Source organism: Trichosurus vulpecula, chromosome 9 (genome assembly GCF_011100635.1).
Source record: "Trichosurus vulpecula isolate mTriVul1 chromosome 9, mTriVul1.pri, whole genome shotgun sequence".
NCBI lineage: Eukaryota > Metazoa > Chordata > Mammalia > Diprotodontia > Phalangeridae > Trichosurus > Trichosurus vulpecula.
Window position 1 is genome coordinate 63,605,561 of NC_050581.1, and position 17,862 is coordinate 63,623,422.

At 38.2% G+C, this 17,862-nt stretch overlaps 1 protein-coding gene across 1 annotated transcript in view; it reads right to left on the reverse strand.

Annotated features, from left to right (window-relative positions):
• Positions 1–4,351: 4,351 nt before the first annotated feature.
• Positions 4,352–17,862, reverse strand: part of NTRK2 (neurotrophic receptor tyrosine kinase 2) — a 114,453-nt gene continuing 100,942 nt past the window's right edge. The window contains exons 9-11 of the mRNA XM_036739562.1: positions 14,078–14,119; positions 11,080–11,180; positions 4,352–4,534 (exon numbers count right to left, since the gene is read on the reverse strand). Coding sequence (XP_036595457.1) covers positions 4,352–4,534; positions 11,080–11,180; positions 14,078–14,119 — 326 coding nt within the window. The remainder of the gene's footprint in view (positions 4,535–11,079; positions 11,181–14,077; positions 14,120–17,862) is intronic.

Sequence of the window (17,862 nt, forward strand, 5' to 3'; positions counted from 1 at the left end):
TTATTTTTTATTCAATGTTAATCTTCATTTATGTTTTATCACCTGTATCCTCCACTGAAGTTTTGACTACAGTGCCTCACTGTGGAAGAGAAGTGACCCAGAGTTCTAAAAGGCTATCACTCACTCGGCCGGCATTAATAAAGTGCCTACTATGTACCAGGCACTGGCCTAGATGCTGGCTGTCAGCTGAGGTAAAACTCCGGCAATTTCTACCAAGCTACAGAGACTTTAAGTGCAAGCCCAGTCTTCCGTCTGAGGGCCAGCCAAAAGGTTGACCCTAGGTGATTGCTTTTTTTTGGCCCTAGGAACTCATGAAACTGTCTACTCAGGCATGGAAAGATGGTGAACTATGTTGGTAGCAGAGAGCACCCACACTAATTAAATCATGCATCTTTTTAAGTCCTGAAATTGGAAAAAAAACAACTCTATGAGGCAGATAAAGGCAGGTGTAACTACCCACATTTTACTGATGACAAAACGGAGGTTAGAAGAAATGGAAAATCTTACAGCAACACAGCTAAAAAATGCAGACGCAAAAGTCAAACCCAGGTTTTATTCCAAATCTAATGTTTAGGGATTTTTCCCCCATTACTCCATACTTATTCTTTAAGTAAGAGCTACCATGGTTTTGTTTCCACCAACAAAACTCATGAAAAGTTAACAAAATGAACTAATCATCACATCTGTCTGAAAGTTCACTCAATTTTGTTTTTTAACTTTCTGAATAGTAAATCATCTTGTCAGCCTCTCAAAATATGCTATGTTCACATTGCTCCATAAATCATTGTTTCACAGGTCCCTTAAAAAAGATTATAGAAATAATTTCGTTACTTACAGATGTTAAGACAACTGTGTTTTCTGACTTTCTGGCACATACTTCTTCCTTTCCAAAGTTGATCCAAATGTCTTTTCAACCCAGACCCTGAAACTGCTTCCAGCTCACACTTAACCCAATTGGAACTTAAACCTCCTAAGTTTTGTTCCCATTAAGCTTATGACTTTTAGAATAATGAATTCTTTGCTGAAAATTACCTCCAAATATTTATAAAATTATTTTAAAGATACATTTACAAGAGAAATCTTTTCCCCTCTGGGCCTAAACTGTAGAATTAGCCGAATGGGAACATGAACCATAATCAAGTTGTAATTTTTGTCCCTTCTATAATTCATAGTTTTAGAAAAATGCCTGAGGTACAGAAAGTAAGTGCATTGTCCATGATCACACAGCTAACAATGTGACTTGAACTTAGATATTTGTGACTCCAGATCTAGCTATACTTTTCATTACAGTCCCTAATCCAGTATTAACATTTGACAAGGTTTACAAGTTCTGATGGAATGGATAAATATATCAAGACTGGCTTTCGTGTTTAAAAAGTCATAAAGGAAATCTAGTTCTTCCTGAAAATCATCACTGAATTATTCTAAAAAATAAAAAGCAAATTCTAATCTGTTATACTTCTAGCCATTACCAAGCATGATCTATTGACAGCAGCAGTTTTGGACTCTTCTAACAGGTATGCAGCTTTAATGGACCCTTAAGGCACAGTTATAGCGGACCATTCTGAAAATGTGTCTGTTGAGTGAGGCCAGAACCTATGCTAGCACACTGGTTCAACCACAGACACGTGAGATCTGCTGAATGGGAAATACACACACACACACACACACACACACACACACACACACACACCCCACAACTACCACCACCACCACAACCACTACCACCACCACCCACTATGTTGGCTGCCTTCCCATAAGGGTCAGAGCACCAGCAAATCCCAGCCATGGCACACAGAGAGGGGCAGACTGACACCCAGGACCCAAAAGCAACTGCAGTTGTATTGCCTCACTAGAACCAGAATCCTATTCAACTTCCCTCTCTCCATGGGCTTTTAGTCCTCTGGATCAGCAGAACTGCAAGGGTCTAGTTTCACATCCACAGCCAAGGACTGACCATACTGACCCTCCCATTTAATATATTGGGCTGCAGTAGGCTTGGGGTGAGAAGGAGTAGTATAAAAATCCCAGAGCCATCTCCCAGCCTCCAAAGCTATCACCACTTCTTTCCTCTGCATTTCCACTGTGCTGCCTTCCTTGCTGGGCTGACAGCATTCATTCACTAGGAATTTTGTAGGGTCACTTATTCCTTGTGTTCTCCCAACTCTGGGAATTTTCATTGGTTGTCTCCCTGACCCGGACCTCTCTCTCCATCTTCATCACTGCTTCCTGGTCTCGCTCAAGTACCAGCTAAAATACCACTGTCCACAGGAAGAATTAAGATCCTTTTAATGCTAGTACTTCTCCTCGGTTCCAAAGCCCTTGGTTGGTAAACTCAGGGAATAAGACCAACTCATACACAAAGGGGGAACCAGAATAGATACCTAAGATGACCAAGCTGGTCATCTTGGTTCTTCAATCCAGTCTTGTTCTATACCATCAATACCCCTTCAATAGCTGTCACATGACTCTGGATTCTCTAGAATCCACATAACTATCCTTAAGATCACAAATGTCAAAAAGAGGCATTTCGTAAAAACCGGTTTACTGGGAAGCAGGTGGGAACAGTTCCTTTTCCTTCCCCTGATATAATGAGCTATTGTCCTATCTGAGCAGTAACTTCCCTCTTTTGCCATTCTCCATACTACCTCTTCTCACAATAAGGTCACATTCATTCTCACCTCCACTAATTGTCTCATAGTCAATAAAGAGAGAGCTGCATCTCAGATCAACTGAAGCTGGCCAGCTGGAGTTTGGCCCTAAGCACAATCCCTTACGCTTTGGGGTAGCCACTCAGAGCACTACATTTAAGGAAATGAAGTGCTACTACACCGGATCAATGTATAAGAAGCAAAACATATTCTTAGGTTAAAACTGAAAATACCAAAGTGAACATATTACAGAGATCTAATCCTGAAATGTGATCTAACCCTCACGTGACAGGTCCCAAACAGTTTAACCCAAGGGAAAACTGTGTTTCTCCCCCTAGCCTCCCTCCCCATCCCTCACCCCTATATTCCACATTTTAGGAAGGCAAGTGTCTTTTTCCTTATCAAAATTTACTCACTTGAAAGGATGATACCAGTCAAGTAGTGTAAATTATTCCCTCTCTCAAGATTATTAGCACTTTAAGCCTTGGGCCCAATGAAAGAATAAAATCCACCACCACCACCACCAAGGGAGTATCATGCATTGGTAAGCAGGTAGAAGAGATCTGGGGTGGGGTGGGAGGCCTTCCCTAGGCCCTACCTCACACACCACTGGTGAGATTTCAGGAGCTTGGTAAAGAACACAGAACTGTAAAGCCGAGAACATGAAAGATATTTTTTCTGTTTCACAGGCTTTATAAGGTATTTCAATGTTATTTTGAAATTCCCTTCCAAGTTCTCAAAAGACATGAATGATTAAGAAAAATAGTAGTAATTACATTAATACATCATGCCAGTCACTGTAGATACATATAAATAATTGCTCAGGCCTATATTCAAGCACAGGTAAGAGAATAAATAAATCGAACCCTTTTTTAAACCAGTCAGAATAAATTATCCATTTGCCCCTCATAAATGGCTACCTATAAGAATACACAGAATGCAAAAAAATCCCATGTATATGATATATAAATATGAGATTGAAAACCTGAATCACAATTCCCCAAATGGTCAAAATTCTCTGCTATTTACGTGACAGTAGCACTTTGACCCAGCTTTTGCTAAAATATACAATGTCCCAAGAGTCTTAGGATGCCACTTGGAAATCTCTGCACAGGCCAACCATCATTCTCAGATAACAGTGCCTAGCACATAGTTGGTGCTTAATAAATGTTTTTTGAATTGAATTGCAAATAAAACAGTTCTTTTCCTAACCACTCTGGCATCAAAAATTTTTTCTCACTAAAAATATCATTCTTATCCAAGAAGTTCCAAAAGAATTACAAAGGTGTTTTTTTCTTTTTCTTTCCACCTCTACTATCCATAAAGCAAGAACTGGGAACTTGGCTGAAACAACAGGGACAACAGTATCATCATGCAAGGACTGCAGAATCCAATTCAGAGAAAAACACCCTTCTTTGTGCATAAACTCTCCCTCTATGTCTGTCTTCATCCCTCTGACCTATGTTCTGAAACAAAGGAAGACTTAAGTAGCAATCTGCCTACTTGGTCATTTATGACCATATCACGAAAACTAACTATTCAGGTGACAAGATTTCTGTCTTGTAAACCAGTCCTCATTTGAAAAGATGTTGATGCCAAGGAGTCCAGAGGATCTGAGAATGGCTATAGTCTGTTCTATCATGGATGGCCTCTAGATTCCCACTATAGTTTCAGGACCCAGTCATCTTAATTCCAGCACTCTAGCAATCCTGAGCCTTGAATGACAAGTTAGCATCACTCATATTAGCCATACAGAAAGGGAAATACATGCAATTCTTCTTACCTTTCATGCCAAACTTGGAGTGTCTTCCAAACTTAAGAATAATCAGCATTATCACCAAACCAGTGCACACCAATGCTGCAATTCCCACTACGACATACACCTAAAAGAAAAACCCCAGAGAGAGTTAAGAGTTTAGTTGAACAATAAAAATCAGCAACATTAGTACACATTGCTGTAACACTCTATGGTTACAATGACCTTATAAGGTAGGCCAAATAATCTGATTGGTTCTCGAGTAAGCTAAAGCCTGTAAAAAAAAAAGGCCAACTACATGATTTAGGGATAGGGACTGGACCTATGATAACACTGGTATAGGGAACTCCCAGGTGAAGATGCTTCCACTACCAATGCTAATTGGCCCCTTATCTTCAATCTGTGGTCTTACAGATTGTCTAGAGTTGCCTACAACACTGAGAGATTAAATTATCTGTCCTGAAGCCACACAGATATTACGCATCAGAAGTGGGACCTGAACCTAGGCTTTCTTGGCTTTGAGGACAGCATTCTATCCATTACACCAGTATGAACAGACTGAACTCTCAAAGAGGACATACTTAAAGAAGATGGTGGGAGAAAAGCTGGAACCTTAAACATTCCAATCCTATCCCAACCATGGGCTGTTGGAGGCAATCAAACAAGCAAAAGCCATGAATTATCATTAATAAAAGATCAGTTATGTCAGAATCACAAAACCCAGGATTGGAAACGATTTCAAAGACCATGTAGTCCAACACCTACATGAATTAGAATCCCCTCCACTTAGTTAATCACTCAGTCAATAAACATTTATTAAGCACCTATTATGTCCCAGACACTGTTCTGAAAGAAAGGCAAAAAACAAGTCTCTGTTCTCAAGGAGCTGTCTCCAAAAAGTGGTCATCCAATCTCTGTTTTAAAATCTCCAGTGAGTTATCCCTATGCCCCCAAAAGATCAAATAAATAAGAAAAGGAACCAAATGTATAAAAATATTTGTAGCATTTCTTTTTTGTATTGGCAAAGAATTGAAACCTAAGGGATATCCATCAACTGGGAAATAGCTGAACAAATTATGGTGTATGCATGCAATAGAATATTAGTGTGCCATAAGAAATAATGAAAAGGATGGTTGCAGAGTCACCTGAGAACACTTGCATGAGGAGAACAGAACCAGGAGAACAATTTCTACAATAAAAACATCCCAGATACAAAGTAAAGTCAACAGAGCCAAGAAAATAATATATACAAGGACAACAACCTGATTTGAAGGACCAACCACAAAGCAATCAAAAGAGATTGGTGCAAAATTACAAAGACCAAACATGGCCTCAAAGAAGAACTGTGAAAAGACACCTTTACCCCACTCTTTTGCAGAAGTGGGAGGTTCACGGGTGTGGTACGTGGCATATATTTTCAAATTTTTTCAATGTATTAATTGGCTGATTTTTTCTCTTCTTCCTCTTTTTTCTTTATTTTCCTTAAAAAATATTATTTGTAATATGAGATGGCTCTCTGTGAATGGAGGTGGGGAGGGGTTCTGGGAGAAATTCTACTGATGTAAAAAACAAAGTAAATCAATGAAAATTTATTTTTAAATTTTACTTAAAAAAAGCAAACAACTTGGAAATACTTAAGAACTCTGGCAACACAGTGATTAACCATGATTCTGTAGGAAAAAGCATGCTACCCACTTCCTTACAGTGTGGTGATAGATTTAAGGTGCAAAATGAGACATGTATTTTGGGGACATGACCAATGTGGGAATTCCTTTTGCTTGACTCTGCTTATTTGTTAACAAGAGCTTTGTTTTTCTTTTTACAATGAAGGAGGGGAGGTAAGAGGAAGAGAAGATAGATTTTTGTTCATTGAAAAAATATAAATTAATTTTTTTAAATGAAAATGCTTAGCAAGGGGGATCCCACCTTCTTCTGCCAAAGCAGCTCATTCTGTTCTTGGATAGCTCTCATTGTGAGAAAGCTTTTCCTTTCTTTGACTGAAATCTTCACCACCACAGCTCCCCCCACCCAGCCCAGCTCAGCCCAGTGTTCCTAGCTATGACCTCTGAGATGAAGCAGAATAAGTTTAATCTCTTTTCCATGGGACAGCTCTTCAAATGCTAGAATTTTCTTCTCTAGGCTAAATATACCTAAGTCCTTTCAAGTGAATTCCTCCACAGCATGGCCTTAAGGCCCCCATATTAGTACATAATCTTTGTCATTGTGGCCCCAAATTTCAATAACCTGCAGCCACTCCACTGATGAGACTCATCTGAATTAGCTGAATTGGTGGTGGTCCATGGATGTAAATTTCATCACCAGGCCCATTAATTATTAGCATCATTTATTATCACATGGAACTATCTAAGATCCAGTCATAGCTATTACTAGGAATTCCGTTTTGTTTTGGAAACAGAATGCCCTTTGGCAGTGTGTTTCCATTCTAACTGTCCAGATACCTGTACCCCAAGAGGCTCAGTCTGATTATTGCCGGGCAGATGGGAGCATGACAGTCTAAGGACATAAAAACCTCTTTGGGAGCTTCAGTGTGAAGGAGAAAGAGAACCATCTTCCCTGATCATAACTGGAACACTAAAAATGAGTGTCTACGTGCCACAGTGACCAGAAAAGGGTAAAAGAGAAAGTAAGAATGAATAGAATGGACCTGAAATAATGTTCTATGACTGTAGTGAATGGAGAGGAAGTCTATGAAAACCACAGTATGAACACAGATTTATCTGAGCAATGTGGACTGCAAATGACATCCTACAGCTGTACAATGTACCAAAAAATGCACTTGGGAAAAGCTGATTACTAATCATTTATTTAATCAAATAACATTTGCCCATGGTCTTTGTATTTCAATGATTATGTTTTTCAGATTATCTGTGACAGGCTGTCCCCTTCCTGGCCTTAACACTGACCTAGAAGATACCCTTGAAGTCAAACAATCCTGCCTCTTTATTGACTTCTGAGGAAGCTAAGGCCCAGGGACTGGGACCTGCCAGAGGCCAGCTGATTTACCCAAGATTACTGGGGCTCTTGTCAAGCAGTTAATAATCTACACGCCAATGTTTAACTGCCTAAGAGAAATCAGAAACTTAGAGGAAGCTCACAACAGACAACATTTCTAAAGCAAAGCACATTCTCTCAATTAGAACAACTACTCTCTGGTTTAACTGTTTGATTTGGAAATGCAGATTTCTTTATGTCAGGCTCCAATGGAGCATGCTTGTATTTTCTACTAGGCACAGTTTGATCCCAAGACAAGGTTTAAAGTAGCTTACTCCTCCTGTATATTCAACCTACGTGGCACCTTCCTATATATGAGAGGGGACTAGAATTTCCAGCATTCAAAACATTCTAGGTGACTGAGGGACTATACAGAGAACTCAGGAGGAATTTGTAAAGTGCTTTACATACATTACTACACTTTATCTTCACAACAACCCTGTGAGGTGGTGCTCTTGTTATCACCATCTTACAGATGGGGAAACTAAGCTGAGAGAAATTAAGTGGCCTTCCTTCCCATGAACACACAGTTAATAAGTATATAAGGCAGGTTTTGAACTCAGGCTCTGCTGATTCCAAGTCCCACACTTGATGAGAGAGAGAGAGAGAGAGAGAGAGAGAGAGAGAGAGAGAGAGAGAGAGAGAGAGAGAGAGAGAAGAAGAAGAAGAAGAAGAAGAAGAAGAAGAAGAAGAAGAAGAGAAGGAGGAGGAGGAAAGAAACAAAGAAAGGAAGAAAGAAAGAAAGGAAAGAAGGAAGAAAGAAAGAAAGAAAGAAAGAAAGGAAAGAAGGAAGGAAGAAAAGAAGGAAGGAAGAGAGAGAAAGGAAGGAAGGAAGAAAGAAAGAAAGAGAAAGAAAGAAAGGAAGGAAGGAAGGAGGGAGGGTGGGAGAGAGGAAGGAAGAAGAGGGAAAGAAAGAGGAAAGGAAGAATTATATTTGTGTTTCCCACTTTGTTTTGGGCTTTCTAGCTCAGAAACTAACTGTAAACCCAGATAATTTGCACTGTGAGGTATTATTTACACAGCAGTAATGTGGAGTATATCTCATTACTAAAAATTTTGTAAAACATTGGCTTTGCACCTCCCATGTGTATCTCTAATAGTCTCAAGGAGAGTTACAAGTAGCCAGAATTTCCGTAATCAGTGTAGTCTAGATTACAATACTTTCTAGTAGAGAATAGTTCCAGAACAATTGGAGCCAGAAAAGGAGTAGCTCAAAGATAGATATCAAACTGGAGAAACATTTCTAGTAGGAAGCCCTTGAGGACCTTTGGCCCTCGTCCATGATTCTGAAGAAGGCAAAGATGTCTTCCTCCCCTTGTTGGAATGGATATATGATTCCATTGGTGTAGAGAATCTCCAATGATTAAACTCCCTTTCCCCATGCTTATCAGCACTTGCTCTGAAACTTAGAGAGAGCTGCCTTTGAGAACTGAAATGACTCACCCAGGATCATGCAATTAGTGTGCATCCCAAGAGAGTCATGAATCCAGGTTTTCCTGACTCCAAAGCCAGGTCTCTCTCGACTGTGGTTTACTGTCTATGTGACAAACAACATCATTTTACAGTGATAAGTGGGAGTTCTGCCTCTGTCAGACCACATCTGAAGTACTGTGTTCAGTCCTGGCTGGGGGCCACATTTCAGTCAAGTCAAATGAGGTCAAAAAGCATTTATTAAGTGCCAGGTTCTGTGCTAAGTGTTGAAAGGACATGGACAATCCCATCAAGTGGAGGGGACAAGGAGAGTGAAAGAACTCAAGGAACTAAATGTGTTTAGCCTGTAGATGAGAAGTCATATGGAGGGATATAACTTTCTTCAAATATTTCAAAACAGGGCTGGACTTGTTCAGCTTGGCCCAGTAGGAGCAATGAGTGGAAGTTACAGAAAGGCAGGTTTCAAATTTGGAAGCTCCTTAAGGGCAGGAGTCATGACAGATTTTAATCTTGATATACCCAGCCTTGCAAAGAGTAGCTTCCAGTTTTCAGAGAAAGAAAATAAAGCTATCTCTAGTCATATGAAAAAAATGCTCTAAATCACTATTGATTAGAGAAATGCAAATCAAAACAACTCTGAGGTACCACCTAAGATTGGCTAACATGACAAAACAGACAGATCTGATGAAGGCAAAGATGTCTTCTTATCAAACTCTAATCAAGTTGATAGATTACATGAAATTGAGAGGAATTAACAGAATCTGGATCAAAAAGGTCTCAGCAATTATTTTCACATGTAATTGGAAAAAATATTTAAAAAAGAAAAAAAATATCTCAGTAGACTCAGAATGACAGTCCTAATCTAATAAAATGTCTTCCTCCCCTTTTTGGAATGTATCTATGATTCCATTGCTGTAGAGAATCTCCAATGATTAAACTCCCTATCAGATTGGCTAACATGACAGAACAGGAAAATCATTAATGCTGGAGAAGATGTGGGAAAACTGGAACAATAGTGCATTGTGCATGGAGTTGTGAACTGATCGAACCATTCTGGAGAGTAATTTGGAACTATGCCCAAAGGGCTATAAAAATGTGCATAGTCTCTGACCCAGCAATACTTCTCCTAGGGCTGTATCCCAAAGAGATCATAAAAATGGGAAAACCCACATGTACAAAAATATTTATAGCAGCTCTTTTTGTGGTGGCCAAGAACTGAAAATTGAGGGGATGCCCATCAATTGGGGAATGGCTGAACAAGTTGTGGTATATGAATGTAATGGAATACCATTGTGCTATAAGAAATGATGAGCAAGCAGACTTCAGGAAAACCTGGGAAGACTTATATGAACTGATGTTGAGTGAGGTAAGCAGAACCAGGAGAACATTGTACACGGGAATAGCCACATTGTGCAATGACTAACTTTGATGAAATTAGCTCTTCTCACCAATGCAAGGACCTAAAGCAAATCCAAAAGAGTCATGATGGAAAATTCCATCCACATGTAGAGAAAACAAATATGGAGTCTGAGTACAGATTAAAGCATACTCTCTGCTCTCTTTTTTGTTTTTTCTTTCTCATGGTTCCTCCCATTCGTTCTAATTCTTCTATACAATATGACTAATGTGAAAGTATGTTTAATAAGAACACATATGTACAGCCTATATCAGATTGCACACCATCTTGGGGAGGGGAGTGGAGAGGGGCAGAAAAAAAAATGTAAAACTTATGGAAGGGAATGTGGAAAACTAAAAATAAATAAATAAAATTTAAAAAAAGAGTAGCTGCTATTATATGTTTGTTGAGTTTTCATAAGAAGTTGCTTCCTCATTGTCAGAGTGATCCAAAAGGAAATGTGTGCCATAAAAGGAAGAGTGTTCTCTGGGACCAGAGGTCTTGAGGCACAGTCTGATGAACACTTACCAAGGATGTGGTAGAGATGATTCCTATTCAGGTATGAGTTGGCCAAAAGGACACCAGGAATAAGCACATGGAGTCTTTCATTTTATAAATTGGCAAACTTTGAAATCAGTTGTTTCCCCTTCAATCATTACAGGAGTTGAGTATATGTGTCACATGTATCACATGTTCTCACACATGCATCAGAAGAAAAAAAAACCAAACCTTTCCTATCCTGGTAGGGATGCAATAATCAAAAATGCATCACTATCCTATTCAGCCAATAAATCTGCACACTCCCAAATCAGGAAACTTCTATGTATACTCACCGTGATGCTATCTTCATTATCTTTGTTGGAAACATCTGTTGAAGTGATTGGATTACTTTTATTTGTAGTTTCTCCAATATCATTAGGTGTGGTCTCATAATCTTAAAATAGAAAGAAAAGGAGAGTGAGAGGGAGGGAGAAGCAAAAATGATCTTTACTCTACCAATAACTACAAAGCATTAAGCCTTCAGTAAAACAAAAAGCACAGCTAAAATACATGACAGTTTTCTGAGAATATTCTCTTTGTTGCAGAGGCATTGTTAAGCTTACTAAATAAATCCAGTGTAATGTTGGGCTCACACAAAGCCAAAAATTTTATTCATCCCAGGCCTTTTCTTATCAATTTTTTTATGGGTCAAGTTCAAGCTATTTTTTACCTCATGCATAATAAGATAACCTTGGCTATTAACTCATTACACAAAATGAAAGCTAAAGAGGAGACTACACTGAACAACAGAATCACTGAACGTTCCTACTTTCGTAGATCTTAAGGACCATCTAATCTAGTGGCCTCGTTTTATAGATGAGGAAACTTGAGTCTCAGGGAGTGATCTGACTAATGTGCCACAAGAAGTAACTAGGCAGCTTGAACTATAAAACCCATCTCCTGACTCTAAGCTTTAGGAGGAAGAAGCTTGGGAAGGTTAGGGGGAGGGGTAGTGAGGAGGTGAGAATTAGAAAACTCCAAATGAAATCATTAAGTTTTGTTATTAGCTTAAAGATAGATTCCTACTTTTCAAAGTTCTAAATCGTCAATGTTTGGGTTTGTGAATTACTTGAGGGAAAGATAATTGTTCCAATATATTAATACATTTTGAGAAAATATTTGTTGAATACCTCGAATGCATCTATAACTTAAATTTTAAGTCTATTAATTCATTTTCAAGACAAGACATCATCTTGTCCTTGGTCTTCTAGCAGCTGCTTCCTTCTTCAGTAATATAAATAACAAGGAAAATATTTAGGAACTCTGTCATGGTTTTAAAAAAAGGGTTTTTTTTGAGATTTGTTTTGTTTTAGCCAGTATCCTTTTATCAGCACATAGGTCAAGCACCTTTGATCAAGACTGAACAAACTACAAAGGGAGCTGGTCTGGCAAAATCCTAAGGAAAATATTCCTAGATTTTATTGTTTGAATTGTCCCTATAAGATCCAGGACAATGGAATATAATTTGGTCTTAGCATAGTTTTCTCTGGAATTTAAATATAATTCATAAGGGAAAAAGCTTACTGATTTCTAGATGTCAAAATTATATAGAATATTCTAGAACTATCATATGCTGAGACCTTTGAGAAGATCTTATCCAAGCCCCTACCCACCTCTTAATTTTGCAGACAAGAAAACTGAGGCCTTGAGGGGTCAGGCAGTCTGCCTAAAATCACCTAAATGGTGTCAGAGACAGGACAAGAACCCGGTGTTCCTTCTAGGGCTTTCTCCACTGGACTACCCTATCTCTTTGCCTTAGTCCAGTCAGTTCATATTTAATTATTAAAAGAATTTAATCTCATTTAAGGCACCTTTATGGTCTTAAGACTCAATAATTTTCCTCATCAAATCTGAGCCAATATTGTTGTACTCTGCCCCACTATTCCCAACAGCTCACTGGATTCAGAGCATGGGAGGCTAAAGCGTGCCAATAGTGAAACAACAGCTTCCAGAGCATGGCATTCTGACCCAAAGAGTGACTGAAAAAAATACAGTCTGGGGCCAAGATGATGGTTTTTTAAAAAAAAGTTTTAAGTTCCTGGAAAAGAGACAGCAACATGATTCAGAAATATAAAAGACACATATAGGTCACAATTTGCACATTTTTCCCAGTCCCCCAACTCCCTTAATTTTTTTCCCCAGAGATTCCAACTATAAATTATTCCAGGACCTTAAAAAGTATATATACATATATACACACACGTATATATACAAATATATAAATGTACATGTATATGTACAAATATGTACACGCAATTCACATCACAAAGCAATACGTGCAGGAAATTCATCCAAAACACCCCTCTAATAATTTGGATCCCTTTTTAAAAGGAAAAGAGGGAGGGAAAAATGACTGCCTGAATAAATTCAAAACAGGTGAAGGCAACATGATTCCCAAGTGAAAAAAGCTTCAGTTGGGTAACATACACAGAAATGGCACAAAACAGCAATGTTCTGAGCACCTTTGGCCACTGCAAAATCAGGAACCAACTTCCCCCAGCAAGCCATTCCATTCGGCTAGATCCCATCCCAGAATACAGGGGTGGTTTGGAAACCTATTAAAGAGGAGCTTTCACACTCAGGAAAAATACAACCCTTTTCTTCAATTACGCTATCAAAATACAGTCGAGTTCTTCCCTATTTTGTCCTAAACTTATTTTCTGCCATGGATTGTTCTCTGTCTTTTTAAAAAAAAATAACGACATAAAAAATAGGATCTGGAATTTTCTGGAACTTAATTATTAATGTTCTATGGTGGCCCCAAATGGCCAAAAGAGGTCACAGAATTTTGGAGCCGGAAAGAAGCTTAAAGGTCATTTAGCTCAAACCCTTCATTTCACTGATTCTTTGTACTTGCATTCCCAGTGCCTAGCACAGTGCTTGGCACGTAGCGGGGCACTTAATAAATACTTGTTCATTGACTGATTGATAAGGACCCAAGAAGGATAATGACTTATTCAAGATCATACAATTGTAGTTAGGAGTTAGAATGAAGAGCTAGAACACAGGATTTCTAACTCCTCATCTAGTGTTTTTTCTACTATACAACACTAATTTACAATTTCTATGTCAGAGGGGAAAAGCACCATTTGCATGCTTTTAAACTTGAAATAAAATAGCATTAAAAAGGGTCATCAATAGTAAATACTATTAAAGCATTACTTTAAAATCATATTGCAATTGGGATGTGTATTTAACTGAGTGTAATAGTTCATCTTTTAATTTGACAGATTTCATTTTAATCATACATGTTCTGCAAAAAAAAAAAAAAAAATTCAGAAAAGAAAATACCATAGCCACCATAAAGGTCAATATCGTAATTTGGGTCTGTACCTAAACAGCAAAACAAAACAAAAAGAAAAGAAAAGTTTATAAATACACATTTTGGAGTAACAGAGTTGATAGTCTTTACTGGCCCCTAACATTCAAAACAGGCTAATTATGCTTCTAAGCCTATATTCAATGATATTATTTCGCAAGAGATGCCGACATTAGCCATCTTGCTTCACATTAAAGTTCTACCAAAAAGAACAAAGATATCATTTAATACTAGGGAGAAACTGGAGAAAATGGCAAATTAAAGCATAAGCAATAAATAATCTGTTCTTTCTATACCATAATCATTCTAATTGTAATTTTATTGTTATTTTAGCCCTCCTGTTCCAAATACAAGCAGCAATTGTCTTGTTACCTTTACTTATCCCCATGGAGGGGTTTTGTTGCTGTTCTTATTAACCAAATTTTATTTGGTTACATACATAGATACCTGATTAATACCTACTGATGCAGCCTTGAACACTGTAACCATAATAAAAGTATACATTTATTCTATGCTTTAGCTTCATTGTGGTTCCCTAAACTAAATACATTCCATTTCTCAAACCTTGAGACTAAAAGCATTAAAGCACAGGAAATTAACACAGATTTAGTGAAAATATTTACATAGAAAAAGTGATTGTAAATAAGTATTTTCTGGGAAGGAATTCCTCTAAGTGATCCTCTGATGTTCTAGCTTGGCATTAAAGAGACCCTGGGTGTTCCAAGTCTATGCCAAAGATGGCACCTTCTCTGATAGGTCCTACCAAACTTGGACTACAGACCCTGTGATGGATGTGTCCATTGTCTGAGAACTGGGTGAACTTAAGCACAGATAGGTGATCCCCGGGAAATGAATATCTTCAGGCATAACAACTCCTATATACTGCCAACTAAAGGGTAGAAGGGTTGCAAGCTGTATCATGGATGGAGGATCCACACCCCTGAAATCATGAAAACTTAAAGAACTAAAGTAAAAGACAAGGAATTTCAAAATACTAACACAATGGTAAGAGATCATCAGCTTGATTTGTGGTTTTAAAATTCACTTGATTTTGTTTCTCCTTTGCAGATATCACAGGATTTGGAGAATTCCATTTTAAGCTGTTCTCACAGGAAGTTATTAATTTTTTTTTGCAAATTAAGAACAGGTTATTGGAGGATTTGTGATTTATTCTCCAGCTAGATCTATATGGAAACCTTTGTAAAAATGTTTAACATAGGAAAGACTAGAAAAAATGCTTTTGAAGCAAACTGAAAAGGCAAAGCTTATAAATCAATTCTTACAAATCTGAAATTCTCAGAAATCAATTGTACTCTCTTCAAATAGGACAAACAGATACTATAACTATTTTTTTCAATCAAAGTATGACCAAGGTTTCATTCCTATATATTTATTCTCTAGGAGGGGGGAAACCAAATGGAGGAGTTAAAAACCTTAGAATGTTTATCCAATCTTTCAACAACATTATAAGTTCTGTTAGGGAACTACTTGAGGAACTAATTGTGTACCTAAATTCTTAATAAATCTCTGCCTCACACATTCAATTAATCAGTCAACAAAGTCCTTACTATCTACCAACTACTATGCTAAGTGCTGGTGATACAAATATAAAAGTGAGACAGTCCTGACCTTCAAGAAGCTTAGATATCAGAGAATGGTAGCCATAAAGGGGAGTCTTGGCTTTGCATTCACAGATTCAGGAAGCAAAGTTTAAATGTACTTTGGTACCACATGTGATTAAGGAAAATTTTATCATCAATGGAGCTAGGAAAGGGAGTGGTATTTTTGCAATCTTACAAAGAGTATCTGGGCTTTAGTTCACAGGTATTGCTACTGAGAATCAGTCAGCATTGATGGTCATAGGAAATGTTCCAAAATCCTCTCTCCCCACCATCCCCACTTTAGCAGCACGAAGAAACAAGGATCTATGGAATGGACCCATGGAATGTTTCCCCTTGGCCCCACCTCTATTTATGCCAATTTCTGACACTGCCAGTGCTTATAAGACATCCCTCAGAAAAGTCCCTATTTCTCTGTCAATGGTCTAGCATCGTAGGAACTGATCAACTTACTGAGAAAAAAAATCATCCAACCCTGATGTAATCAGTTTTTACTCTAGTCAGAAACCAGTCAATTTCTACTACTTAAATGGTTTCTGACAAACCTTCCATTTTTAGATAATAATACTATGGAGATGCAGGAATAGCTTTATTTCTCATATTTTAATCTATCTTACTAAATACCAGATAGGTTTATTTTAGACTTGTCAAATTAAGACAGAACCCAAAATAAACAGCACCCAGAAGAATCTCAGGAGTGGCAAATCTGCTCTAGCAACGGTCATTTAAGGAAAGTAAGAGGGGATTTTGAGATATAGACTTAAAAACAGACAGATCAGCCTATAGTTTTGCAATATAATTCAGTTTCTGCATTTTTGTTATCAATTTTTCTTTCAAAATGTGTCCTTTCCTAGCGCTATGAATCATCTCTAAATGCAAGTTTTGCCTACCCTGAACAGTCAAGATAACGAAGCCATATCTATACTTTCTGAGAGCCACTCTATTTTCAAACTCAGTTTTTCTAGCTCCATGAAAACTATTGTCACTTCACTTTCTTGGCAATGGCATCTAAATTTAGCATGAAATTATGAAACTAGAAGAAAGTGGCTAGAACATGGTACTTTCCCCCTCTCCCTAGCACACTCACTGTGCTGAGTCTGGCAAAGACAGACTCACCCTTCATAAAGGAAACCCCTGTCACTATTCTCAGGTCCTAGGCTAGGGCATCTGCCACACTGGCGGAAGACCTTCGAGACAGAGCTTATGGGAACAATGTTACCATGACTAGAGCAGGTCATCAGTTTTATCAAACCCAGTAGTCGGCCTCCAGCAAGAGCTAAATCAAATGAAACCTTCAGTTGTGTTTACTCTGTAAGGCTCACCATGTCATCACTATCATTCTCTTTGAGGCTCATATAGATAAAAAGTCTATTAGCGTCTCACAGTAATTCTGTTTGTTTTAAAAATCCAGCTGCAGTGTCCATCCAAATGACATCCAGGACAACTACATGCATCATCACCTCTTTACTTTATTCATATTGACTGATCCTTAACTTAAGGTGCAATAAAATTAATATTTTACTGTCTTAGTCAATTTGACAGTCAGGACAGCAACATCTCAAAGGACTACAAAAACTGAGTTTGCTAAGTTTCTTCAGGAAACCCACAAGGATTCGTAGAAGCCCCATAAATAGTAATGAAGAAGCACTGGGAACATCTAAATGAGTATAGGGATGAGGGAAGAGAATCCTATAAAGAGAGAGGAGAGAAGAGGATTAGGACTGGGGAATAGACTTCTATTATTCTCATCTGAATAAAATATGCTGCTCTGAAAAAGTAGGTTGGCTGCTCACCCCAAGTGTGAAAGTTCAGTTTCTGGCAGCTGAAGGTAACACACAGTAGTTCTGATCAATCCACTTCTAAAGATTTATGTAAGAGTAAGATGGCAGGCTTAGAGCTGGAAAGGACCTCAGAGTTTGTCTAGATCAGCCCTCACATTTGACAGGTAACAGAGCTGAGGCACAGAGATCAAGTGACTTGACTAAGGTCCTACTGCTGGCAAGTGGCAGATTTGAATGATTGTCCTCTGGAAGGAAATATGGAAATTTTGTAGGTCCACTACCCCACTGAAGGGACACCGAAAATCATCCAAAAAATTCAAGAAAGAGGTAACAGGACCAGATTGGTTCCAATGCCCA